This window comes from Protomyctophum parallelum (genome assembly GCF_964188405.1).
Source record: "Protomyctophum parallelum genome assembly, chromosome: 1".
NCBI lineage: Eukaryota > Metazoa > Chordata > Actinopteri > Myctophiformes > Myctophidae > Protomyctophum > Protomyctophum parallelum.
The window spans coordinates 19,101,315-19,128,862 of record NC_139697.1 but is presented as its reverse complement, the minus strand read 5'-3'; the positions used below and the strand labels follow the sequence as shown (position 1 = coordinate 19,128,862).

Genomic DNA, 27,548 nt, shown 5'->3' with positions numbered 1-27,548 from the left:
ACCAGGGCAGCTTTGGCAGTTGCAGTAAGTTACTGCAACTGCCAAAAACAGCCAGTAACCTTATATAACCTAGATGACACTCTGACTCATATATAAGCTCACATTATTCCTGTGTGTGTGTGTGTGTGTGTGTGTGTGTGTGTGTGTGTGTGTGTGTGTGTGTGTGTGTGTGTGTGTGTGTGTGTGTGTGTGTGTGTGTGTGTGTGTGTGTGTGTGTGTGTGTGTGTGTGTGTGTGTGTGAGAGAGAGAGACACTCACGTACATGTCCATCTCAATGAATTAGAATATTGGGTAAAAGTTCATTTTCTTCCATAATATAATTAAAAAAGTGCAACTTTCATAATTATATTCTCAATTAATTGTGCATAAAGTGAAGTATTTAAAACGTTTTTTTTTTGTTTTTTTTTAATCTTGATGATTATGGCATACAGCTCATGAAAATCAAAAAATCCTATCCCAACAATTTTTTATATTTAAAAATGTTTTTTTTTAATGAGAAATGTCGACCATCTGAAAAGTATATTAATGTATGCAGTCAATACTTGGTCTGGGCTACTTTTGAACAAAATTATTTCATCAATGGGGCATGGCATGGAGGTGATCAGCCTGTGGCACTGTTGGTGTTATGGAAGCCCAGGTTTGATAACAGCCGTAAATGTATTTGTATTGTTGAGTCTCATGTCTCACCTTCCTCTTGACAATACAACCTAGATTCTCTGTGGGGTTCAGGTCAGGCCAGTTGGCTGGTCAGTTAAGCACAGTAATACCATGGTCAGTACACCAATTACTAGTAGCTTTGGCTCTGTGGGCAGGTGCCAAGTGCTGCCTGAAAAGGAAGATCAGCATCAAAATGAAGCTTGTCAATGTATGGAGGCACACAGTGCTGTAAAATATCATAATAGATGGTTGTGTTGAGACTCTGGACTTGACAAAACACAGTGATGATTTTGGCCATGTTATCGGCTGGTGTTGATCCACTGACAGTGGAAACTTAACAATGGTTTCAACACAGCCATCTTTTTAGAGTAGCCTACATTGTGCTTCAGTATGTTGACAAGCATGGAGATGCTAATTTTCCTTTTCAGCTCGATTTGGCACCTGCCCACGGTGCCAAAACTACTAACTGGTGTACTGACCAACTGGCCTGACCTGAACCCCATAGAGAATCTAGGACTAGGTTGTATTGTCTGTCAAGAGGAGGGTGTGAGACATGAGACTCAACAATGCAAATGCATTTATGGCTGTTATCAAAGCAAACCTGGGCTTCCATCCATAACACCTCAACATGTTGATGAAATAATTTGTTCAAAAGTAGCCCAGACAAGTATTGACTGACTGCATGTACGTTAATATACTTTTCAGATGGTTGACATTTCTTGTTTAAAACATTTTTAGTGGTCTCGTAAAATATTCAAATTTGTTGAGATATTAGATTTTCATGAGCTGTACGCAATAATCATCCAGATTAAAACAAAAAAGGTTTGAAATACTTGTACACAATGAATTGAGAATATATGAAAGTTTCACTTTTTGAATTATATTACGGAAGAAAATCAACTTTTACACAAGATTCTAATTCATTGAGATGGGTATACTTACAAGTTACAACAGTCTACCACAGAGAAAGAGAAGCTAAAGAGATTACCCCTTCATAGTGGGATAACACCAGCAAAGTTGAAGTTGACACTATTTGTTATGTTAACAAAAACATATCTTCAAGATCCTATAAAGGAGATGTTATAGAAAAACAACAGGATTCAGGAGTTCCGCATTTAATATAGATTGCAGCAGTGGTTGTTGGGACTTGGGAGTGTTAACTTTGCACTGTGTGGGTTAATAGGTTACATTCTTTGGGCGTGGTAGTGGTATTGTTATGTCTAAGACTAGATACACAGACCATGAGACACGTAAATCTCACCATGGATGCCTTTGCCTTCAAACCAAAAGACAACAGTAGCCTCCCCTTCACAGTTCACACGTGGTCGTGACGTGACACGCAGTTGTAATCAGGATAGGAAAGTATCATTTAGGCCTACGTACATTCATCGAGAGCTTATTGTTTGCAGTCCAAGTTCTATTCTACCTGTTCTATTCACACACCCAGCCAAGGCCGATGACGATGACTCTCCTTTCAAAAGAGAGAACAGAATACCATTTCCTCGTTTTTTCCCCCTTCTTTGTTGTGCCTCCTCTCCGTTGCCATGGCAATAGGTTGAGGACGGAAGTAGTCAGCTTCATGCCCATGCAAAGGGGGGAATTTGCTTGATAAGTTAAACAAATTACAGCGTCAAGACTCAAGGCTGCCGCTGAAGAAAGAGAGAGAGAGAGAGAGCAAGATGTTTTGTCTTCATAAAAAATAAATAAAGTGTAGCACTGTAGCTCTAGTAGCACTGTAGCCTACACGTTTTTAAACAAGATTAGTCTACATATTTCATTCCACTCTAGTTTCACCCGCACTCTTCTCTGCCCTGACGTCAGACATTTTAAATATGAATGGACTATTGTACAACTACAGTAATAGTACAACACCAGACACTTGCTATTTAATTATACAAGCGGAGCAATTCAAGGGCGCGTCCGCCGTCCGTCCTGTCCTGCGGGGTTTTTTGACACACCTGACCAACACAATATTATTGCCTGGATTTTTCTTTCGGGTTTTATTTGCATTTTATTGTATCATGCAGCCTGGACATGCAGCGAGTGACAAGCTGGAGTTTGAAATACATTGTTTTTAACGAGGGCGGCGCAAATAAGAGCTATTTTAGCCATGTGTGCAACATGACAACCGTTTTAAAGTATTGTACAGTGACTGACAACTAAAGTCTCTGTAATGTTTTTGACGTGGCTCTGGACTGACACATTACTCCCCCCCGTTTGTTCTCGAGCGCCCATTGGCTCAGAGCAGTGTCAGTCACTCCTTCCCACCAGAGATGCCCCTCCCCCTTCTCTCGAGTCTCCACCACACACACACACACACACACAGTACACACTGACACAGAGTAGAGCGGAGCGGTAGCCGACGTTAATATCCAACTATCTCTGGGTATATACTTCTTCATCCCAGAAGAAGCGTAAGTCTTTATATATATATATTTTTTTTTAAACGGGTCCATTCCTATGGTGGTCCCGGTCGTGAGTGTATGTATAAGTTGAGTTTGTGGTTTGTGGCGTGCCTGTGCTCGTTTTAAGCTTCCGTTTGAATGAAACGACCAAAGTTGTTGACAGACAGCCAGGTGACTCCGTCTCCTTTTCGTTTTACGGAGTGAATATTCGCGGTCGATCGATAGAATTATTAATGGGATTCGGGCGCCAGGCGGACGTATAGCACTATAGCCGGGACATGGTGTCGTCTCGTCTGTCAATAAGGCACCGTGCAGCGAGACGAGCTGGTCTTCTCCGGTGACTTTTGGTTGGGTGTCACGGGGACACATGTGAGCACATGGGGGGAACCGAACCGCAGAACATTTTGTCTTTGCGCTGAGGTTGACTTTGCTGTGTTGGCTGTTGGCAAGAGAGGAACCAGCGCTTGCTGGCTCGGAATGGTGGTTTGTCTGGTTGACGACCCCGCGGCTGCTACCATTGTTGACTTTCAGGGATTCAGGCAGGCACGCAGGGGCTATAACTTATCCCATTACCCATGGGACAGGGAGTAGGGACATTGTAATTACGATTTATAAACACACTCTCCCGGTCCCAGTCGCGGTTTTAAGCTATTACCGCCGTGAGAATTGAAGTGTTTTGCACTAAGCTAAAAATGTGAAGGTTATGCACGGGCTATAGTGGGTCATTGTATTGACAACAGGTCATCTTACAACATGCACAGTAGCCTGCTCTACTGGGCAACAGATGTTACATCCATTCCATTCAGATAGCTACACCCTAGTGTAGATCAATAGTTAGATGCATTCTTCTAACAGATGTCTGATTGATAGCCTACACAGAAACGGGGACATTACCTCCATTCATTGATATGGACAACAGCGTGTTACATTCAGTTCATAGATGTTCCATATTCATATACAGTAGGCTATATACAGAGCAGTTGTGAGTGGGACATCACATCAATTCAAACTTTTGATATAAGGCCTCCTGTAGCCATTACAACAGGTCAGGCCAACAGATGTTATGTTACATGAAAGTGTTTCATTTACATACAGTTTATAGGGCAATAGCATTGTTACAGCCATACAAACAGATGTTTTAGATACAGAAGCAGCCTACAGTGCAGGACAACAGACTTTGTACCCATTCAAGCAGATCTTTGATACAGTAGTCTGCAGGGCAGGGCAACAGGGATGTTTACTTGCATTCAAGCAGAGGTTTCATACAGTAGCCTATACACAGTACAGGGCAGTTACATCCAGTCAAGGTGTGATCTACAGTACTAGTCCACACTCACAGTGCGGACCAACTGGCCAACATACGTTACATCCTTCAAAAATATGTTGGATGTCCAATGCAGAGACATTACAATGACAACAACAATCCAATCAAACAGTAGTGGCCGAGAGGACCACACACGGCAACAGGGACAGTCACATTACAGTTGATTCACGGAACATGTTTGGTATTCAGGATACAGTGCATGGCGACAGGGAGGGATATTACATTGATTGAAACATGTTTGACATGCAGCAGCCTATACAGTGGACGTTGGGGCGACAGAAATTGCATTCTTTCAAACTGATATGCAGTATAGCGTTTAAGCGTTGCCTTAGGCTATAGGCTACTACCACATAATGTGACAAATGTTACTTTTCCTTTTGTACCATTTTAGTCACAATTATGTTTGGGTCTTCTTTATAAAGCCAGGCGTCAATGTAAAACATAGCGGTCACCTCGTAAAAAACGTACATTACTTTGCCTGCAGAAGTGTGTAGTGGTCCCCACGTGTCCCTATGACTCACAGGCAGAGTTATCTCTGTCCCCTCCCTCCCTTCCACAACACCCACTTAAAGGCTGGTAAATACAGAGAACCCCCCCTGCCTCCCAGTGCCCGTGACTAATGCACCGACTGATTAGACTCTCAAAATACTCACCCCCGTGATCTATAGTTGTCCGTCTCCTATGTATAGAGACTTGTTTGTGTGTTAACTTTAAATTATGATATGTGTCCTACATTCCAGCCCAGGCAGCCGGGTGAATGGGGGATTTAAAACTATATTACTATAATTACACATTTCTAGTGAGAGGGAAATCGCGAATCGTTTGAGTGGACCTATAAATAGCCCTCCGTGCATGCTTCATGCCCTCACATTCTTCCTTCAAGACCAAACAATCTGAATGTAGTACTACGGCCGTATATCCCCTCCCTTGCCTTCGGTTTTGTATCCATGGCAACCCGGAGACGGAGCAGCGATACATACAGCATGGCCCTCGTCTCAGAAGCAAGGAGACGGAACATATTTTGCTATTTGCCTCACACCAGGGGTGGGCAACTTTGACGATGGAGAGGGACGGGCCACTATATATATCCACTGTTCCACACTCACTCCAGAGGGCCACATTGCATATTACTTCTTTGCTATATTTGAATTATTTTTTGGCTATTTTTGAATTGGAATGCTGAAAAGTAAACCTTTTTATTTAATTTCAAATGCATTTAGTTATTGTTATGTTACGTTTATGAACTAAATACAAATACATTGCCCATGCATGCCTTACACAATATATGGTTGGACATCATAACTCCCACATGGCATCTTGTCACATTGATGCTGTGAACTCTACTCTACTACTCATATTTGGCCGCTAAACTTTGTTAACACGATAATGTTATATGTTTACTACCTGGAAACAGGTCAATGGCTTCAGCATGTGCAGCCAGGCATACAGCAGTGTTGGACAGTTCATTGCAGCCAATCCAGAGGCAGATCTATGTAGGGACTTTAATCCATTCTCTCCTGCTATGTCGTGAAAGGATTTGGCCGTTGATGGATGATGCTGCTGCCGCCGGATGGATGTGGCCCTATTTCAAGCAACTTGTGCCAGCTCAGTATCATAATCAGCGATACATACACAGATTTAACACCATTTGCCAGCATATTCAGGAGCATTATAAGAGGGCAAGAGGCCGAGTCACAGATGGGGCCTTCTGTGAAAGGGCCCATTTGCTTGGCTGGCCGTATTTGAGGATATAGTAGTATCATGCATGTGCTACAGATACTGTAGTTGGGTGGTTGATGATGGCAAATGGCAATCCTACTGTTGGAAGTGTGCATGTGTGCGTGCGTGTGCGCACTTGTGGCTGGCGTGCATGCGTCCGTCCTTGACTATTCTAGTATTTTCACTCGGCTCAGCTGTGTTAAGCTAAATGCTGTTAATGTATTTCTAATGTCATGTCAAGACCAGACATTTCGGAGACAACAAGTCTCCGAAGAACATCCAACTTGTTTGTTTTTCTCAGAGGAGAGAGAGAGTGAGAGAGAGGCATGTAAGTGATCAATCTCAGGCTTGGAGTAGGATAAGGATACAGATGATTGGACAGCCGCAGCTGTGTGGGGGGGGGGGGTCTGTTGCTTTATGCTGGGACAAGTACACACAGTCAAATCCTCCAATTTTAATCACCCCAATCTGGGAACCCATTCGGTTCCCGGCTTTGTTTTTGGCTCCTCCCCTTTCATAGTCCACTTCCTCTCAGGTGCTTCTGTATTTATTGCCACTAACAACAACACTACGTGTTTAGGGCAGTGGTGGTGCTACTGCTGAGAGATTACACCAACCCTAGCTTCCCTATTCGGGAGCCCTGGGTGAACATTCACCAAAAATAGTAGATCTACAGACAATGGCAGAATTACAGGTTCACAATGCATCACACCACAATGCGTCACACAAATGTGATGTGTATGTCGTGCTTGCTTGTAGATCGGCTATTTTCGGCGAAGCGATTTGTTGTGTTGAGGCCGGGGACAAAAGGAGCAAACCCAGTGGTCGACTAAAGGGTTTAACTAGGCAGAGAGTACAAATGTTGTAACTTGTGTCCCGCGGCTCCCCGACACACACTGTATGTATGTCTAGTTTTGTCCAGAGAGGTCACCTCGATAGAACGGAATAAGGGCCTTCCTCAGCCCCATTGTTTATATTGTGTTTAGGATCCAAGATGGCCACAGCACCAGGAGGGGGTGGGGCACATAGATCTATATAAGAAAGGCTATATGGCTCACCCGCACTCTGGCCAATAGAGAGCGACGTTGCTACGTGGCGACCATCTTACCGAGAGGCAGCATAACATTGTGTCTATGGGGCATGTACTTTTTAAATAACCATAACATTGTGTCTATGGGGCATGTACTTTTTAAATAACCATAACTTGCTAAATGAGCGGGCGGGGTCAACATATGCCCAACATATGCTGCATTCAAGACACTCGCCATTTGTATGACACCTGACTTGTGTCTGAACACAGCTTTGATGGATGTGTTCTGCCCCCCCTCCCCCCATCAAACAAGATGTTTGGTCAAACCATATGGGCTTCCATTGGAAATGCATTGGAGCGGCCATTAAACACAAGACACAAGACAGGTGTCTTGAATGTGTGAAGTGTGTGAACGCAGCCCAGTAAGGGCATATGTCGACCCCACCCGCTCACCTCCTAGAGTTCTCATCGGGCCTGAAAATTAAGGCCCGGCCCTAACTGGGCCCTAACTGATCAGGCCCGAGGCCTGGCCCGGCCCGACTAATTAGCATAGATTTTAGCCCGGCCCTAAAACGTTGGGTCGGGTTGAGTTTGTGCAGAATTTGAGAACTCTACACAGAGTAAAAGCGAAACGCCAGTCGGCACCATCTTCATAATAGATAAATTGTAAATACACAAACAGACTTATTTTATTATAATAAACATGGAGCCCGAGGCCCGGCCTGGTCCTACTGATTAGCATACATTTTAGGCCCGGGTCGGGTCGGGTCGGGTCGGGCTGGTCGGGTTCGGGCAGAGTTTGAGAACTCTATCTCCGCCCCACCCCCTCCTGGTGCTGTGGCCATCTTGGATCCTGAACACAATATAAACAATTGGAGAGAAGTGTGGCCGAGAAAGGCCTTTTATTAGCAATCAATAACTGGGCTCTGGTTTGTTTGAGGTCATTTTTGTATTTATTTGTATAATCGTGGTATATCCCCCCCCCAAAGCCTTTTCCCTAAATCTGTGTTCAGTTGAAGTGCAGGGCTATAATAGCTAAAGATATTATGCTCAACCTTGAGTGTGTCATCACCACCACATGTTTAACGTTCACATGACTAGTACCAATAAAGCATTTCTAGCTGCCTTATCTGACATTATGTAAATAATTCCTTCTCCCGTCTGGCCATTTGCTTGCCCTGTTGTCCGAGTTGTTCCATTCGCCGCAATTGACCGTTCAATATGACCCATTTTAACAGCTGCTCTCAAGAATAATCTGATAAAAGTGTTAAAAAAAACAACTAAAGTCTTTTTAGGATGAAACCTCAGCTGCGGCGAGTAAAAGAAAATATCACGTGTGTGTGTGTGTGTGTGTGTGTGTGTGTGTGTGTGTGTGAGACCCGAATCCGATCCCAATCAGCTCAGTGTAATGGCCCCAGCTGCAGGGGTTAATGGGTCGTACTCAGACAGAGATACACACTCGGTCACTTAATGGAAGCAGTTTGGCACCGCTCAAAACCGAAACAAAGGGAGAGGGTGGAGAACTGAGAGATTAGCAGGTCCATGGTTCAAAAAGGAACTAACTGATGGTACAGGACATGTTTTGAGACTGTTAACCCATTTTGACCTGAGATCAGATTCTAAAAAATGTCTTCTACATCCTGACAGTTTTCTGAAAAATGCTATGTTTCTATGTCAGTGGTTCTTCGATCTTTCAAAAATAGCAGACCTAGATCTGCTATTTTTCAATAGCTAAAGCATAACATAATGCTATAACACCAAAAGGGGTTCCCACCCAAAATGGGTTGAGTATAGAGCCAGACCGGTATATATTGGTTTAGGCCAATGTATTGATTGATGGATTGAATAATTTATTAGCATGTTTATTATTTATAAGCAGTTAAAAAAACTATGCTAAAAAGGAATGGATAATTAATACAAAAAAGCTCTGGGGGCGGGTTTCCATTGTGTCCATGATGTCGCCCATTACACTTTTGGCGTTATCAGTTTTGGCTTTGTAAGCTGTTTCTGCTATTGCTGGAGAATGTGTGTGAACATTTTGTCAACATGGGGGGGAAAAAATATCGGGATTATCTCAAATAAATTGCGATTAGGCGATTATTTAATAATGGTTATGGTTCCTTGAAAGGCATTCCAGAGATGGCTGCACTAGTGCACAATGCCTATAAGCCCCAGAGCCAAAGCACCGACTCAGCATTTAAAAAAAGAACAATCATAAAGTTGCCAGATCATGCGTGTGACCTCATAACATCTCCTTATTGCCATCACCAGCGTTTAACTTTTCTTTATTTCCCCGGCTCATTGTAGGCCTGGTGAATCCGAGCCGCTGGCCCTCTGTGACACCAATGAGCAGCCTTTCCGTCTCCTTAACAGGTCATTTACAAGGTGTAGTGCCATTAATGATTGACTCCCATTACGTAAGAGACGAAGACAAAACCTCTAGTGCTTCTAGTCTTACAGTGCAGTCGCGGGCAACTAGTGTACACAACGCCACACAGTACACACACTCTGCATGCTCTTGAGGTAAGTAGGACACTCTGCGAGACGTTTTATCGCCTCGACTAGTGACATTTTAAGTTCACAATATAGTACTATACCGCCGCTGCATGATTCTAGCCTGCGCTCAGCCTCACTCCAGCTTTCAATCCACAAAAAGGGACAGCGTTTCAGATAATGAGGTTGTTTGGGTCACGACTAAAGTATAGAGATTTAAGTGGTGGTGAATGTCTTGCCGCGGGGAAGTGTTTCATTGGAATTTGTTTGCCGTCGACTTGTGTAACTCTATAGGCGTGGAAGCCAGGGTGTTATGTAAAGTGGGGCTTGTTTGGCGTGTCCCCCCCCCCCCCCCCTCCCCATCAGTATTGTTATTTATTTATCAGCCTGCATGGAGTTTACAGCTATGGCTTGGCTGTAAATCACTGCTGGAACTTTGTAACTTTCATTGCTAAGGTATGTGCTTTAACAAACAGAGTGTTTTCAAGGTAGAAATGAATGCACAATCGCTTTTGGTGCGATAGTGGCCTAGTATGGACGTTGCTGTTTTGTTTAGCGCCTTGTTATACTTTTGTCAAGTGCTGTATTGGGTTATGACACCAAATCTGGGCACTGTGCCTCTCCTTGGACAAAAGTTTTTTTTTTATTATCCCAAAATGTCCTGGTTTTGTACAGGAGAAATGATAGACAACAGTAGTTACCGCCTGATAACGTTGCGCGTTAAGAATTCTCTACATAAGATTGTATTCATGTATGAATTCATGCATGGAAATTCATTTATCCATGCATTATTACAGAGGAATAATCAGGAATTTACATGAGTTCATAGTGTTTCATTCATGAACTTCTGCATGAACAAACACATTAAGTAAAGCATTAACGAAGGTAAATAGCCTACATCGTCATGAATGATTACTTTAGCATGATCATGATTTATTTTTAATAGTTCACAACTATAAATGGACTGCTGTAGAAATGCGAAACTACCACGGCACAAGTATTGTAATTTCCATTGATTAAGCATTAGTTACTCATAACATTAACTTAATTTGTTACCAATTTGCCATTGAAACAAAGTATATATATATATATATATATTCCTTCAAGACTAATATGTGTTTATTTGTTCCAAATTGATGATCAACAATAACGTTTTTTTCAAGGGCAAGAAATTAACCGCACACACGCACACGCACACACGCGCACACACACACATAGATATTAGACACACACACACACACACGCACACACACACACACACACACACACACACACACACACACACACACACACACACACACACACACACACACACACACACACACACACACACACACTTCTTTCAGTTCTTATGTTAATGATTATGTAATTAACCAATAACCACATGAACTTCATGTGGTTTTATTATTTAATACTTAACAGAATAATAATTCACCATGAACCCATTTAGGCCTGACGTTGAAATAAAAGAAAAAGTATTCTGAAAGAATATATATATATATTCAAAGATTTGTGCCGCATTTTCACACATTTTCACTCGGTGGCGCGCTATGACCTTGTAGATCTGCTATTTTTAAATAGCTAAAGTATAACATAAATGCTTAGTTTTTTTTTTTTTTTTTTTAAGATATTTTTTTGCGGCTTACGCCTTTTATTGATTTTTGAAGGGACAGACAGTAGGCTGACAGGAAACGGGAGAGAGATGGGGGAATGACATGCAGTAAAGGCCGTGTCGGGTCCGGGAGTCGAACCCGCGGCACACTGCGACTGGATTACCAGTCCGGTGCCCAGACCGTTACGCTACGGCCTGGGCCATAAATGCTTAGTTAAAACACCAAAAGGGGTTCCCGTCCAGAATGGGTTAAGTTACCCAAAGGCCACAAACACGATGAACTCATGAATGGACGATGCTTAATCAGTGGCGATTATTTACGATGCAATACACATGTGCTCATCAGTGCTGTGGCGGGTTGAATTCCACTTAGTTGTGAACTACTAAGAAGAAGAAAAATGATGTTTAACAAGTCATCATTCATGATGTATAGGCTACTACTTGCCTTAGTTAATGTTTAAATTATTCATACATGAGGCACTGTGTGTGACTGTGAACTCATGTCAATTCCTGATTTTAAATGAGGTGTTATTAATGCATGGAATAAAGCATTTCTGCATGCAGGAAGTCATACACGGAACTGTGCTGCTATTTCACAGTATATGTGTTACTCCATAGATTGGAAAATCTCTGGGTGCTTTAAAAAAAACCTGTAGCCTGTCACTGGATGAACTCGGCGGAATGACTGTCTCTCAAACCAAGTCTTGCTTCTTTTAGTGTTCATGGCACTATATTTTGACTGCACGGCGTGTCGTCGTGTGCTGTTGGTCTGCTGGTAGCTCTAAGTATGTTGGTTTGCGTGTATCGAGGCATTCTTTCCTAGTGCTGATGACTCATGTCCTACATGGGCACAGAGCTGATTTTAGGAGAGGCCTTGGGGAACTGCAGAATACACAGGCAGGCACATACACATACACAGACGCACGCGCGTGCGCCGCACGCACACATTTGCATGCATGCACGAATGGAAATCCCATGGGCATTCACTCTTTGTGTTATCCCACCCGGTCAGGAAAGTGTGCAGTTGTGCACCTCACTAAAGGGAGTGGCTCTAAAACACATTCAGACTAGACGTACAATGCATACCATGAGCGCGCGCGCGAGAGCACACACACACACACACACACACACACACACACACACACACACACACGCACACACGCACGCACACAGCTAACCAGGTTGGAACAAGTCATTTGGCGAGATAGGAATGTACTGTAACTCTGTATGTTACATCACAGGAGAAGGGTGTGAGGATGAAGCTCGCTGTTCAGGTATGAAGGCGTCTGACTCTGTGTAACGGAGTGTTGATCTTGGCCAGCACATTTTGATTTTAGTTTTAGTCGCATTTTATTTTAATCACCTGGAATGTTTTAGGGTTAGTCTAGTTTTAGTCGACTAAATATCATAAGGTTTTAGTCAACTAAATCTACAGTTGATTTAGTCGACTAAAATGTGTTTTGGTGGGCCTTGATGCCATTGTAATGACGTTGTAAAAATAGTACATTTAAATAGATTTTCAGCATGCAACCAAGTGTAAAATGACTTATACTGGATCTCTTGTCCAATATTCCCTTCCTAACGTTTTAGTCTAGTTTTTATTTGTTGACAAAATGGTCAATACATTTAGTCTCAGTCATAGTCACCGTAGCTTAGTTTTCATTTAGTTTCCATTTAGTTTTCGTCAGTTAACCCAATCTATGCGGGAACCCCTTTTGGAGTTAGCATTATGTTATGCTTTAGCTATTGAAAAATAGCAGATCTACTAGCTCATACGAGCTCATACGAGCTTGTAGGTCTGCTATTTTTGAAAAATCGAAGAGCGACTGACGTAGAAGACATTTTTAGAATCTGATCTCAGGTCAGAATGGGTTAAAAAAGGTAGTCGACAATTATTTTTGTCATAGTACCAGTAAGACGCCCTGAGGGCGAGAAGCGGCGAGGTCGCGTGGCGCGTGCACGCATCTGCCTGGGTGACGGCACACAGGCAGACTACTGGGCGAGCGCTGGCGCTTTGGCATGGCGGGGGTCAGATCAATTCTCTACTGGCCATATATATGGAGCGTGTCTTGAGTGTACACTACAGGGTTTGATGAGGTCAGATCAACATAATTATGGAATATTCAGAACGGGTCAGCTCCATATATGGAGATCTAAGGGTTTGAGGTCAGATGTAGAGTTGCTGGCCCGGCTCCATATATGCAGATCTAGGTGATGATCCAGTCTTCTCCATGTATGGTTATCCAGGGTTTAAGGTCAGTGTCGTGATCTTCATATATGGAGATGGCCATATATGGTGGTGTGTTGTGTCACAGGGCACCATATATAGAGATCTAAGGGTCTTCATGATGTCACGTGATGTCACGAGGCGTGACTGTATAAGGAGACGTGATGGCACGAGGCGTGACCGTATAAGGAGACGTGATGGCACGAGGCGTGACCGTATAAGGAGACGTGATGGCACGAGGCGTGACCGTATATGGAGACGTGATGGCACGAGGCAATATAAGAATAATTTTAAATTTGAATTATGCTTTATAGGTATCTTCAGTGATTTCCCTTAATTCAAATATCACTTTTCTTTTTCTTTTTTTGTGATAAATCCCCCCAGTTCACCCCTGAGGTAAAAAAAAAGCTTAGGTTTCGTTTTTGGCTAGAGGGCCCATCTTTGTAACCTGACACCGCCAGACGGCGGCAGCAATGAGCTCCCCCATCTGGTCTCTCTCGGGCAGAGACGATGCACTCCGATCAAATGCTGATTGGAGCGATATGCGTCCGTATGCGGCCGCTAGAGGTGGGATCGACGCGAGACTGCTGACGTATTGTAGCTGTGCGCCACAGCGCAAATGTAAACACAACCTAACTCGAAATTATTATGGAGATTATTATGGATTTGGGATTGTTGTCCCGCTGCTTCGGGTGTTCATTTCCGCTTGAGAGAGACCAGATGCAGGAGGGAACTTATATGAACTCGATACTGACGCAATCTGGCGGAGTCAGGTTACCATCCTTCATCCAATCAGGATAGAGAGGGGCCTTCCTGCAATCATGATCGAGCAGAGGCGGGCCTTGGTGTGTGCGCTCTTGGTGTGTGCACATCTTGTTACCAGGGCGGACAGTTTTTTTTACAAATCACCCAAATCACTGACTGAATGCTCCTTTAAGTAGCATGTGACATGTCAAACTACGTATGATTCTGTATCAATTGCATCAAAGATTAAAAAAACACTCCTTCGGCTAAAACTGTGATGAGGTCATCACATTTGGGCAAGTGGCTATGGCCGAATTTAGCCCAAGGAGCTCAGAAAACCTTGAACGATTACTATTGCAATTTATTTTGGGTCACAGCTTAGATTGACTGGCCTATAAAAGGACCACCTTCTTGCCTTTCCTGGGTTGGCTCCCACATGGTGTCAATGTCAATTTGCTTTGCCACTAGTTCTGGGTGCCTGACGCAGTGCCCTGCCAGCCTCATCCTTCTCTCTCTCTCTGACCCCCGTAGACTGAGGACCACGTTTCTGATGTAGTCTGTCCATAATGTGACCATCTACATGCAATTAAATTCTCAATTCAAAGCGCTTTATTGGCATTTATTGCCAAAGCAAAAAGTGGAACAATTACAATCAAAACAAAATGTATGTACAATTGAAAGTCAGAATCTCCAATAAATCAATGTCTATGTACCAAGATCACTCGATGCAGAGTAGTCGATAGTGCACACACTATGATTAGTCTTTGTTTGATATCCTTCTATCACAGCAGCTCACGAATCTTGCTGCTGTGTTTGCACATTGTTGTACTTCGCCCAGCAGATATGGGAGTTATTTGTCATTAGTCATGTTTTCAAAATCTCCGTGGGTGATTGTAATCTGTGGGATGTATGTGTCTCTGATGTCTTGGTATAGTGGACAGATGGTTAGGAAATGTAGCTCAGTTTCCACTTCATTTTGTGTGCACCATATATACCTGACCTGGTGTTAGCTGTTGTAATTCATTCAACAGCTCCGAGTTCAGGTTCGAGTTCTGTTTGAGTTATTCACTGCTATAGAGCGTCACAGTCCCGCCCCCTTTCATGACGACGCCAGGCCCAGGAATTAATTCCCAATGCATTTTTCCCATAGACATTTCGAAACGTATTTATTTAAAGACCTTTTAAGTGTCGTACGAAGCCAACTCGAGTGGTGACAAGTCATGACACCAAACACAATATTTTGGTCCAAACAAATAATTACAAAGAAGAAAAACAACAAAAACAGTGTTGTAAGCTGCTGTTTTTTTCTATTTTCTAATTCTTTGTTTGGCCCAAAATATTGTGTTTATTGTCATGATTTGTCACGACAAGAGTTGGCTTTGACCGCGTCGTAAACGTCTTTTAAATAAATACTTTCTGAAAAGTCTATGAGGAAAATTAACAGGGATTTATTTTCTGGGTCTCACGAGGGGGCGGGACTGCAACGCTCTATAGGTCCTGCAAATCCACGCCCATTCAGGCAAAACACTCGGGCAGAAGAGTCTCGTGTCACTCAGGGACTTGAAGAATCTTCTTGGGTAACGAAGGCAAAGCCTTTGGCTGCCATGTTATTTACATGTGTCCAAACTGAAGTGGCCGCTGATTACCATTACATATATCGCTTTAGAACTAGGTAAAACAATGTCCTCTCCACAATCTTGCAGTGTGCGTGTGTGTGTGTGTGTGTGTGTGTTGGGACACCACGTTCAGTTTGTCCATGCACAATTTGCACATGCTTTTGTGAATGACGAAAACTAAGCTATGTTGACTAACACTAAATATACTGACATTTTCGTCAACAAATAAAAACTAGACTAAAATGTTAGGAAGGGACCCAGTACAGAAGAGATCCAGTATAAGTCATTTTACACTTTGTTGCATGCTGAAACTAGCCGATGTACAAGCTCACAACGCGTCGCAGCGCGACGCATTGTGAGCTTGTAGATCGGCTGTTTTCAGCAAGTGTAAAAACAGTCATTACGATGGCATCAAGGGCCAAGGCCCTCCAAAATGCATTTTAGTCGACTAAATTAACATTAGATTTAGTCGACTAAATGAACTGTAGATTTAGTCGACTAAAATCTTATGATTTAGTCGACAAAAATGTTATGATTTAGTCGACTAAGATTTTATGATTTAGTCGACTGAAACTAGACTAACACTAAGGCATTCCAGGTGACTAGTAAAATGTGACTAAAACTAAATGAAAACTATTCAAGAGACTAATGACTAAAACTAAAATCAAAACACAGTATGGTGGAAGTTGAACCCTGAACTCTGAACTCTGTTTATACGAGTCCACCGAACTGATGAGTTGGAGTGTGGAGATAAAATGTTGTTGCCCGTTTTCCTATTAATCATTCAGTCTCGTGACTCTCGTCATGTGTATGTCGTCAACATTGGCCGTGACCAAATTGTCACGTCAAGGCAAGTATATCTGTATAGTGTAGTGGTCCATTGCACAAAGGCAATTCAAGGTGCATTTACATAAGTTGACATGCGAGACGGCATTCACATTTATTCTAAAAAGGTATAGGCTTAAATGTGTCTGTGCAGTTTCTTAGTCAAAAGTAGTGGAGAAAACATACTGTGTAACATATTTTAGTCTAGATTTTAAATTAGTCAGAAGAGCTGACTAACTATTGTTCCAACTATTGACATAATACTAACTCTGGAAAAAGTTAGTATATTCCTGGAAGATGTCAGTCATACATCAGTCATTAGAATTCCCCGCTTTTCTTCTCTGTACCGCCTAGGTATATATAAGTCATTTTAACCACTTAAGGCCTTAGTGTGTAATATACTTTGTCGTACAAGGAATAGCAAAAATAGCTGATCTACAAGCTCAACGGATCTTTGAAATGTAAATCTTATGAGAAGAAAGATGACAAAATAATTCACCTTTTTTTATTGGCCCAAAAGAGGGCCACCAGGGACCCATTCTGGGGGGGAACCCTTTTTTGTGTTAGCAATATGTTATGCTTTAGCTATTGAAAAATGGCAGATCTACAAGCTCGTAGCGCGCCACTCGGTGGCGCGCTACGAGCTTGTAGATCTGCTATTTTTTTTAAATCGTCATTTTTAGAATCTGATCTCGGGTCAAAATGGGTTAAATGGTTCAGCATCTCTCTCCAGTCCAAGCAGGCCTTGCTGACATCGGGAGTGGAGTGATAATGTCCTTCAACCAGTGACAGTGCTGCTGTGATCTCTGATCATTGTGATCTCTGATTGTTGCTGTGGCTTCCTCCACACTGTAGAGAATGATTATGTTGTTCCCCTCCCCAGTGGCACTGCTGTGACCTCTTGATTGTTGTGGCTTCCACAGAAACAAGACTGCGAGTGGCTGAAAGCGCCGTGGAAAGATGACATCACTGTCACCCACTCACAGTGACAGCAGTGGTGGCTCTTCTAAGCATGACAGCAACCAGGTTTGTGTGTGCGTGTGTGTGTGTGTGTGTGTGTGTGTGTGTGTGCGTGCATGCGTGTGCATGTGTGCGTGTGTTCTCATGGATTTCGTCCATGAGTGTGTCGTCCGTGATCTTCGGCCATAATAAAAATATAAGAAAAACGAGTACTTTATACTTTGGTACTTTGGTACACTTTGTTGCCAATACTTACTTTACGTACGTAATACTTACGTACTTTTACTCAAGTCCATTTTGATTATTGTACTTTCACTGGTAACGGAGTAGTTCTATATTGCAGTATTGATACGTTTACTTAAGTAACAAATGTGAGTACTTTTTTCCACCACTGGTAAACAACAAGGGACAGCTGATGGCACTCAGTGGATGATGAAGGGACGGGACAGCTGGTACAGCACACAATGGGATGGTAACTGCACGGGGGGGGGGGGATGATGGATGATGACAAGCCTAGTAAACACCAGTGGTTACTTAGACTCATTCAATTGAGATAGGACGCAATCATGTCACCTTCCGGGGATCCTGGGATGCAATACTGTACTCAGTCAAAAGACCACCCCTGGGTCCCACGAGTCCCCACCCATTACATTGAAAACTTATTTACATCACTGCATTTCTTACTTAAGTAAAAGTATAAATGACGCAATATAGAAATACTTTGTTACAAGTAAATGTCTGGAATTAAAAATGTACTTGAGTAAAAGTACAAAGTACTGTATTGGTATCAAAATGTTTGACTGTGGAATTAATTAATCGCAATGCCCCGTTGACTGCCTAGATTTCACCAACCTTTGAAGAACCACTGCGACGACATCATCGTTACTTTTTATGAAAATACGCTTTAAAATGGTGTGAAAAATGTTGAAAAATAGTCAACAACGAGGAGCGGAGGTGGAACGCGCCCACTGCACGCCATCGCCGCCATCGGCTTCAATTTCCCAGAACCCTTTGCATGCCAGTGCGACTAATTTTTCTTTGCGGTGACGTCATCCGAACGCGTCACCTATCCCACTCTGTCCGATGGAAACCCTGTAAGTCTTAAAACGCGTTAAAAACGCGAATTAAACAATGAAAACGTAACTTGTGTAACTCGTTATTTGGAGGGAAAGTGTTTAAAGTTACAAAAAGTAAAAGTACTCTGTGTGCATTTCAAGTTTTCAAATGTATAACAATCTTCTGAACATGATACAAAATGTATATACTGTAGAGCTGATGTGGTTTATGTACTGTATGTTTTGTTATATTTGGGACACAATGGGACGTAGCTCCGCTACATGCGCGTGTGCGACACGTGCGTCGAGTTTGTTTGTTTACAAGTCACAGGGAGACGGGCAGCAAAGCTCTTGGCTTATTTCTAACCTATAATGTTTTCAGATATAGTAGTATTTTGCGCCCGCTGGCCAAGTGGTCCAGGCGCATGCCACATATAGGCTTTGGCCTGACAGCGCGTTGCGTGTTCGAGTCCCGTTCATGACGACCTTTGCTGCATGTCTCTCCCCTTCCCTCTCTCCCTCTTTCCTGTTCATCTTCACTTGATACTATCAATAAAGGCAGAAAAGTAAAAAAAAAAGAAAAACTGAGTTATAATCAAAACCAGCTGTGTTTGGAGGTCACGTAGCGATGGGAATAAATCAGGTGAATGAAATCAAGGTAATTTTTGATTCATGCAGGACTCGACAAGTCATCACGCAGCACATTTTCGTTCAAAGGAAGTAATTCAAATTTTAGATTAGATATATGATTTGGCTTTTCTGCCTTTATTGATGGATATACAATTGAAGAATGACAGGAAAGGGGGAGGGAGAGACATGCAGCAAAGGTCGTCATGAACTGGACTCAAACACGCGACGCGCTGTCAGGCCAGAGCCTATGTATAGCATGCGCCTGGACCACTAGGCTAGCGGGCGCCCCAGAAATGTTCCCATTGTTAAATTGGCATAGATTGTTAGGTACAGTATGCCCAATATGATGACCACGGATATGCTCTAAAAGTGTGAAAAACGTATTTTTCATATTTTTTTTTTCTTTTTTTCCCCACGATTTTGTAACCCATTTTTTCACCCAGTGTCAATTATCGAATGTAATCCTGGGCGCTACACTCCCTCTGCCAACCTGGGGAGAGCAACAGACTGACCTCATGCTTCCTTCTATGCATGAGGAGTCCAATGGAAACCACTATTAAAGTTGACAAACAAAACAAATTGTTTAGCTGGTAGAACTTAATCTAGTCTGTTATGACTACGCCCATACAACAATAAGTCATCCACCGCTCTCTCTGTCTCTCTCTCTCTCTCTCTCCAGGACAGCTGGGAGATAGTGGAGGGCCTCAGGGGGGTCCCTGCCATCATGCAGGAGCCTGACAGACAGGAGGGGCTCCTGCTCAAGAGGAGGAAGTGGCCTATGAAAGGATGGCACAAGGTGAGCCTCACACCAGAGCTCAAATTCAACAAGGAAATAAAGGAGATAAAAATTTGCACTGTTGATTTCGTCGACAACATTCTTTTGTCGACTATCTTTTTTTCACTGATGAAAACTAAATGGAAAACTCAATGAAAACTAAACTAATGATGACTAAAACTAAGTCTAAATATATTGTCAATTTTGTCAACAAATAAAAACTTAAAATGTTAGGAAGGGACTAGTGGACAAGAGATCCAGAAGTAAAAGACACTAGTCATTTTACACTTGGTTGCATGCTGAAAATAGCAGATCTACAAGCTCGTAGATTGGCCATTTTCAGCAAGTGTAAAATCAGTCATTACGACGGCATCAAGGCATCAAATATACATTTTAGTTGACTAAATCAACTGTAGATTTAGTTGAGTTGACTAAAGTTGACTAAAATCTTATGATATTTAGACGACTAAAACCAGACTAACATTACAACATTCCAGGTGACTAAAATGTGACTAAAACTAAATGAAAATTATTCAAGAGACGTATTTTTTTCCAAAGAGCAGATCCTTTGCATTCGGTTCCCAAATATTTATTTATATAAGTGAAGAAGATAGTGTGTCTTTTCTTTTGTTGCATAAATATTCAGTCATCAAAACGACAATCAAAAACATGAAAACTATCGTGTTGTACAGCATCTCTGATGCGACCTTCATATAATGCATCTTTTTCCCTTGTGTAGTGAATGTTTGAATGGATTCCAAGATCATAAAAGTGTGATTCACTGGATGCCCTGGATGCCTATCCACATACTAATAATGGTTTTATGCCAAAGGGGAGCTCGGAAATCAAAATGGTTTTCCTGCTTTCACAACAGCAACAGCTGTGGAATTGATGCAACACTCTGTGTGTCTGCAATAAACATGTTGCGTCTTGTATTTTGTACGTGACGGTACTAAATCCCGGAGAGCAGGAATGCGACGATTGTGTGATGATTATCTCGAGTCGGAAGTCGGAAAATTCCCAATTGCTACTTGACAACGCACCCTACCTGTGATTGAGGAGTTAGACATATTTGCATAGATAAAATAAGCTGTAGTGCAGTGTTGATTTTGACAGCATTTTTTAGTTTTAGTCATAGTCTTGAATAGTTTTGCTAAATATCATATGAGTTTAATTGACTAAATCTACAGTTGATTTAGTTGGATAAAATGTATTTTGGCGGGCTTTTATGCCATCGTAATGGCAGATTTTATACTTGCTGAAAATATCCAATCTACAAGCTCACAACGCGTCGCGCTGTAACGCGTTGTAAGCTTGTTGATCTGTTCCTTTTAGTTTAGACCGTTTTTGGTTTGGACTAGTCATTGGTTAGACCAGTCATTAGTCCTACAACTACAACCTATATATCAAACCCTCACCCTAAACCTAACCTCCCACGGGGCGGCACACCTAAACCATAACCTTAACCCATGTCTAACCAATGACTATAGTCTAAACTAAGTATGCACCCCGTTCCCTTCCTAACAGTTTAGTCTAGTTTTTTGTTGAGAAATTGTCGAATATATTTAGTCTCAGTTTTAGTCATCATAGCTTAGTTTTCATTTAGTTTCTTTCCATTTCGTCAGTGAAGTCGACGAACATGTTTCGTCACAGCATTAGTCGACAAAATCAACACAACCTTACGGAGGACAGAATACAGAATGTCGTGTATGACTGACTGACTGACTGGTGTTTCTTTTTGTATTGACAAAAATGCATTAAACACAGTAACATTTATTTGTACATGGCCGTCAAACGAATATTACACACAAGTTTTTTTTCGTAGAGAGCTCCACTGCCATGGGATAATTTAGTTAACGAGTGTTAATTCTGTATGCTTTCTGTCCGTGCAGAGATACTTTGTGCTGGAGAAAGGCATTCTGAAGTATTCAAAGCGCGGGACCGATGTAGGTATCCCAACAATTATACTACACACACACACACACACACACACACACACACACACACACTTTTGTATTATTACAGGAGTCTACGTGTTTAACACTGAATGGTGTGTCCAACCTCGGATCTATTCTGTGTGTTTGCTTTAGCTGAAGAAAGGCAAGCTCCATGGCTGCATCGATGTCGGCCTGTCGGTCATGTCCATCAAGAAGAAGGCCATGTGCATCGATTTGGACACGGAAGATAACATTTATCACCTCAAGGTAACACGCACGCACGCACATGCACACATGCAAACCCATGCCCTGGCCTGCGCCACCCTTGAAGCCAGTGGCTTTGAGGGACAGCAACAGCTAACGTGTGGCAATGTTACCTGATGCCATCAATCTCAATGGCCAGGACACACTTCATTTCCAACATACCGGTAGGCTATTAACTGCATCATCATCTGAACATCTCCAACTAGAACTCTATCTAAATGATGGAATTACAGTGGGGCAGAACCGCCATGTATTTTTCCGAATACATGACGCCACGTGTCCTAGCTCTGTTACTGCGAGAGTGAGGTCTATAGCCAACACCAACACGGGATTCCTGGATCGCTGCCCTCCCACAATTTCCTATCTTTAATCCGACATCAGGTTCTTGAGCTCTGCATTGTTGTCAAGATTGGTGGTACGCTTCTTTCACCTCCTGGCTTTGCCCTGGATTGGCTCCCATATAGGGTCAATTTACTTGCCTCAAGTTCTGGGAGCCTGACGCAGTGCCCTGCCAGCCTCATCCTTGTCTCTCTGACTCTGTCTGTGACCCGTGGTATAGGTCCCCATAGAGGTCCATATTTCTGGTGCGGTCGTTCCATATGACACCTATAGTGCCATTCGTAGCGTTCTTGTGTAGACTCCATCCAGGGCTTTTCCCTGTTGTATTCTGTGAGGGTCCATGTCTCAGCCGGTACCCCAATGGGTACCTATACTAAGTACTCATGGATTAAAGTTCTCATTCACCATGACTGATTTCAATCATTTGGATTCCAATAAGTCTGCTTGTTTTCTATGAAAGCATGCCATGTACCGAAATTAGGCGAAAACGTCGCTCTGCAACGTGTTGTAAGCTTGTGGATTGGCTATTTTTGGTTATTTGTAACACATTTTGGGCGGGAACCCCTTTTGGTGTTAACTATTGAAAAATAGCAGATCTACAAGCTCATAGCGCGCCACCGAGTGGCGCGCTACGAGCTTGTAGGTCTGCTATTTTGGAAAAATCGAAGAACGACTGACATAGAAACATAGCTTTTTCAGAAAACCGTCAGGATGTAGAAGACATTTTTAGAATCTGATCTCAGGACAAAATGGGTTAAAGACTGGAGTGTTTTGAAGTGGTCAAACTAGCAATATGAATGCATGTTCGATCTTCCAGAAAAATCCTAATGATTTCAGATATTTCATAAAAGCAAAAGGTTAACCCTCTGGTGTCTGCCATTGTGATTTAAAATACAAAATGTCCTTGATGGCCTGGGCCGTGGCTCAGCGGTCCAGGCACCTTGGCTGGTGATCCGGTCTGGCAGTGTGGCCGCGGGTTCGACTCCCGATCCCGACGGCCTTTACTGCATGTCTTCCCCCCATCTCTCTCCCCATTTCCTGTCAGCCTACTGTCTGTCCCTCCATAAAAAAATTAAAATAAAATAAAGGCGAAAGCAAAAAAAAAACATTTGGAAAAAATGTCCTTGATTATATCCTTTATATCCTTTTTTTTGTCAGGGCTCATATGGCCGACTTTAGCATCAATCTGCAATGTCTTCAACTGTTTGGTTCAGTTGGCTGTATGGTTACCGAAGCACAATAATTCTACACATTGTGCTAATTGCTTATGACACAGGGCTGTATTTTGCGTGTCTTAAGTACCAGGTCTCATTACTTAACTTAAGACCTGGAGGCGTGATCAATGCCATTTGGCTATTCTTCTTGAGTGGCCAAAGAGCATTGACCACGCCTCCAGGTCTTAAGTTAAGTAATAAGACCTGGTACTTAAGCCCAATGTGTGTAGTATGGGGTGTCCTTTCATGAATCGCATATTTTATGACTTATACCTAATAAAATTCTTTCAGTCGTGTGTTTTTAGTTTTGCTTTAATCCATCAGTACTATGACAACGGGCGCAGCGGGTATTGCATAACCAAGCCTTCCCAACGGACAAAATTTATTTAAATTTTAATAAGCAAATAAGGATTTTGACCATTGTGCCAAGACATGTCAGCTGCTACACCTTGCCATACTCAACTGACACTGTATATTCTGTGCCCAAGCAAAAACATGGAGTCTCAACATATTTAACACAAATGGTGGTCATTGACACCAAACAGAAAACTATTTTAAATACACCCATACATACAGAAGCCTTCCTGTTTCTTTTTCTCAGGAAAAGTGCTATACAAATGAATTCATTGCTGTGACATTGCTAACTTCGCTCTCAACAGCTGCATTGACCATCAGACATGCGTTGAAGTTCAGCCAAAAGAATGAAACATGTGTTTGCAAAATATACCAAGAGGGAACATCCTTCTTGGCCACATCATCCGAAATAACCACCACATGTCCATCTAAGCACAGGGTTTAAGTGTTCTACAGTTATGGCTGGGATTTGGACATTAACTGCATCTGGAGAAAAAAGGGAAAAAAACACCCCAAAACATGAATAAGATAAGATCTTTATTTGTCACTGTATGAAACATACAATGAAATTTCGTTTAGTGCAACCAGAACACACAGTAGTATCAACAGAGGGATGATGCACCATTAAAAGTAGTAAAATACACAAATAAAAAGATAACTGGATATAATAGTGGGGACCACACGTAATCGTATGATTAAATAGAGAACAGAGTTCAAAGGTCATGTGCAAGTTCACCAATCAATAGAATGACTAAAAGAAAAACAAAATTATGCTCAATATGCTATCAATGTATACATAATGATACTATTTCTATATAACTTTTAAAGCCGATATTTAAAATGTCAGTTTTGTGCTTGTTTTTTCCACACAAGCGTAGTTTTAATTTGAATTAACACGTTACATTTTTTTCATAGTTTGTTCTCGCGTTAGTTAACATTTTTGCTAGCTAACACGGTGGCTGGTGCGTGCGTACATCCACCAGCCACTCCCATTAGGTACGCCTGTCCAACTGCACCAACGCAAATGTCTAATCAGCCCATTCACATCGCAGAAACTCAATCCATTCGGCCTGTAGACAGTTGGGCAAGAGACAGTCATCCGTAGTTCAAACGGTGAAGAAGAAAGCTGATTTAACCCCTTTTGGTGTTAGCATTATGTCATGCTTTAGCTATTGAAAAATAGCAGATCTACAAGCTCATAGCTATGAGCTTGTAGGTCTGCTATTTTTGAAAAATCGAAGAACCACTGACATAGAAACATAGCTTTTTCAGAAAACTGTCAGGATGATGTAGAAGACACTTTTAGAATCTGATCTCAGGTCAGAATGGGTTAAGTGACTTTGAATGCGGGCTGGTCTGAGTAATTCTGTAACTGCTGATCTACTGGGTCTTTGACTCACAACCTAGAACAGGTGTAGCCTGGCTAATTAAGCCAGACGCGAATCAGCCGTTGGCAAAAACAAATTTGCCAACGTCTGGCTTATTTGCCCTGCTAGAGCAGGTGTGCCCACACTGTTTTGACTTGAGAACTAAAATGACCAGCTCAACACAGATCTACCAACCCAAAAACGTATTATTCCATTGCGGGAAATACTTTGAAAATGGGCTTTGGAATAGTGATTCACTACACAAACACACTTGGAATGAGAAATAACTGGTGAACCTTTTTAATCGGTAGTTCTTTTCTAATATAACTTTGTAATGCGCCTCACTCTTGAAAATAAAGTATTACGTTGTGGTTTTGCCTATTATTGTAGACCGTGAAGTGAGCCGACAGGCCTTTCTTGATGTCTTTCTTGATGTTTGTAGATCGGCGAGACTCACTTTATTTAGAGGCAACAAATTGCAACGTTTCGACCTGCTAGATCCTTCATCAGGCAAATATAATATAGATATTTATTATTTAGTAAGTCTCGGAGCTCTACAAACTAGTTTGCGGATGTACTTTCTCTTCCTTGATGTGGTCTAGCTGCACACAGCCTTTGTAATCTACTGGTAGATTGCGATCTATACCTTTTGGTGCACCCGTGACCTAGAGTTTACAGAGACTGGTCCGAGAAAGAAAACATTTAATGAGCCATAAAAGGCCTGTGGTCAGAGGTCGAAGGAGGAGAATGAATGGCCAGACTGGTTTGAGCTGACCGAAAGGCCTCGGGAACTCAAATTATACCACTCGTTTTACGAGGTATGCAGCAGGAACTGAAAGCACAACAGCTCACAGACTTTATTATATTCCCTGAGGGAAATAAAGTAAACATCCGTACGGTTGACTGTACACGTGCGCACACACACACAGACGGCAACACACACACACACACACACACACACACACACACACACACACACACACACACACACACATGCACACATGGACAGACACACCCACACACTGTTGGGATAAAGTAGACCTTTTAACCCATTTAGGCCTGAATTTCTTTAAAATGTCTTTTTAAAATGCCTTTTTTTCTGAAAAACCTCATGTTTCTATATCAGTGGTTCTCAATATTATATGTGATATGCCGCCGACCACCCACCTGAAAATATGTTGTTCCAGGGGACCTCTCCAGAAGCAAAGATTTGAGTTAAAAACTGAAACTCTGAAAGAATATTCAAAGATTTGAGGCACATTTTCGCGACTTTTCAAAAATAGCAGACCTACAAGCTCGTACGAGCTTGTAGGTCTGCTATTTTTCAATAGCTAAAGTATAACATAGGCCTAACACAGTACATGGGCTGTAACCATCTTGTCTTTTGTTCCTTGTCGCCAGGTGAAGTCTGTGGAGCTGTTTGACGAGTGGGTGTCCAAGCTGCGACATCACCGCGTGTTCCGCCAGAACGAGATCGCCAGGGACCCCGCGGAGAGGAACCTGTTCCACCCACACGCCACCTCCTCGCCCGCCGCCAACGACGCCCCGTGGAAGGTAATGCTGCATCCAACTGGCGGCCCCCGGGGGCCACAACCCCCCCCCCCCACCCCCCACCTTCACTTAAACACAATCTGTACATATAGGACGTCTAGAAGCGTCATAAGGACCTCCACCGACGCGTACTAAAGACGTCTGAGGACGTTCTAGGGCATCCTCAATGACACCGGGGCGAGATAAGACTATTCAGAAGTTTTCCTTTTTTTTTGTTTTTTTGCCCGTTCGCCTTTCGGCTGCCGTATGCTACGCTCTGGGCTCATATTAGCTTACCGTTGACTCACATGTTAGCGCGGCGGAAAGAATGACTCGTCTCTCCTAATCCAGGGCGCTCTCTGTGGTGATGAACGGATCGATATGCTGGCGCTTCATTTCTGCTCCTCATCCGTCTCTCCCGCAAAATATGAACGCTTTTTGGATCATATATCGTATAAATTAAAATGATCG

At 42.5% G+C, this 27,548-nt stretch overlaps 1 protein-coding gene across 3 annotated transcripts in view; it reads left to right on the top strand.

Moving 5' to 3' along the window:
• The first annotated feature begins 2,984 nt into the window (after window positions 1–2,984).
• LOC310861094 (oxysterol-binding protein-related protein 3-like) overlaps window positions 2,985–27,548 on the top strand; it is a 46,836-nt gene continuing 22,272 nt past the window's right edge. Inside the window, exons 1-6 of one of the 3 annotated variants that reach the window (XM_083768393.1) lie at window positions 2,985–3,075; window positions 17,576–17,678; window positions 19,977–20,093; window positions 21,965–22,018; window positions 22,163–22,276; window positions 26,949–27,101. In XM_083768393.1, coding sequence (XP_083624519.1) covers window positions 17,613–17,678; window positions 19,977–20,093; window positions 21,965–22,018; window positions 22,163–22,276; window positions 26,949–27,101 — 504 coding nt within the window. In that variant the 5' untranslated portion in view covers window positions 2,985–3,075; window positions 17,576–17,612. Of the gene's footprint in view, window positions 3,076–17,535; window positions 17,679–19,976; window positions 20,094–21,964; window positions 22,019–22,162; window positions 22,277–26,948; window positions 27,102–27,548 lie in introns of all 3 variants that reach the window. The other 2 variants (XM_083768394.1, XM_083768395.1) reach the window with 2 other exon arrangements.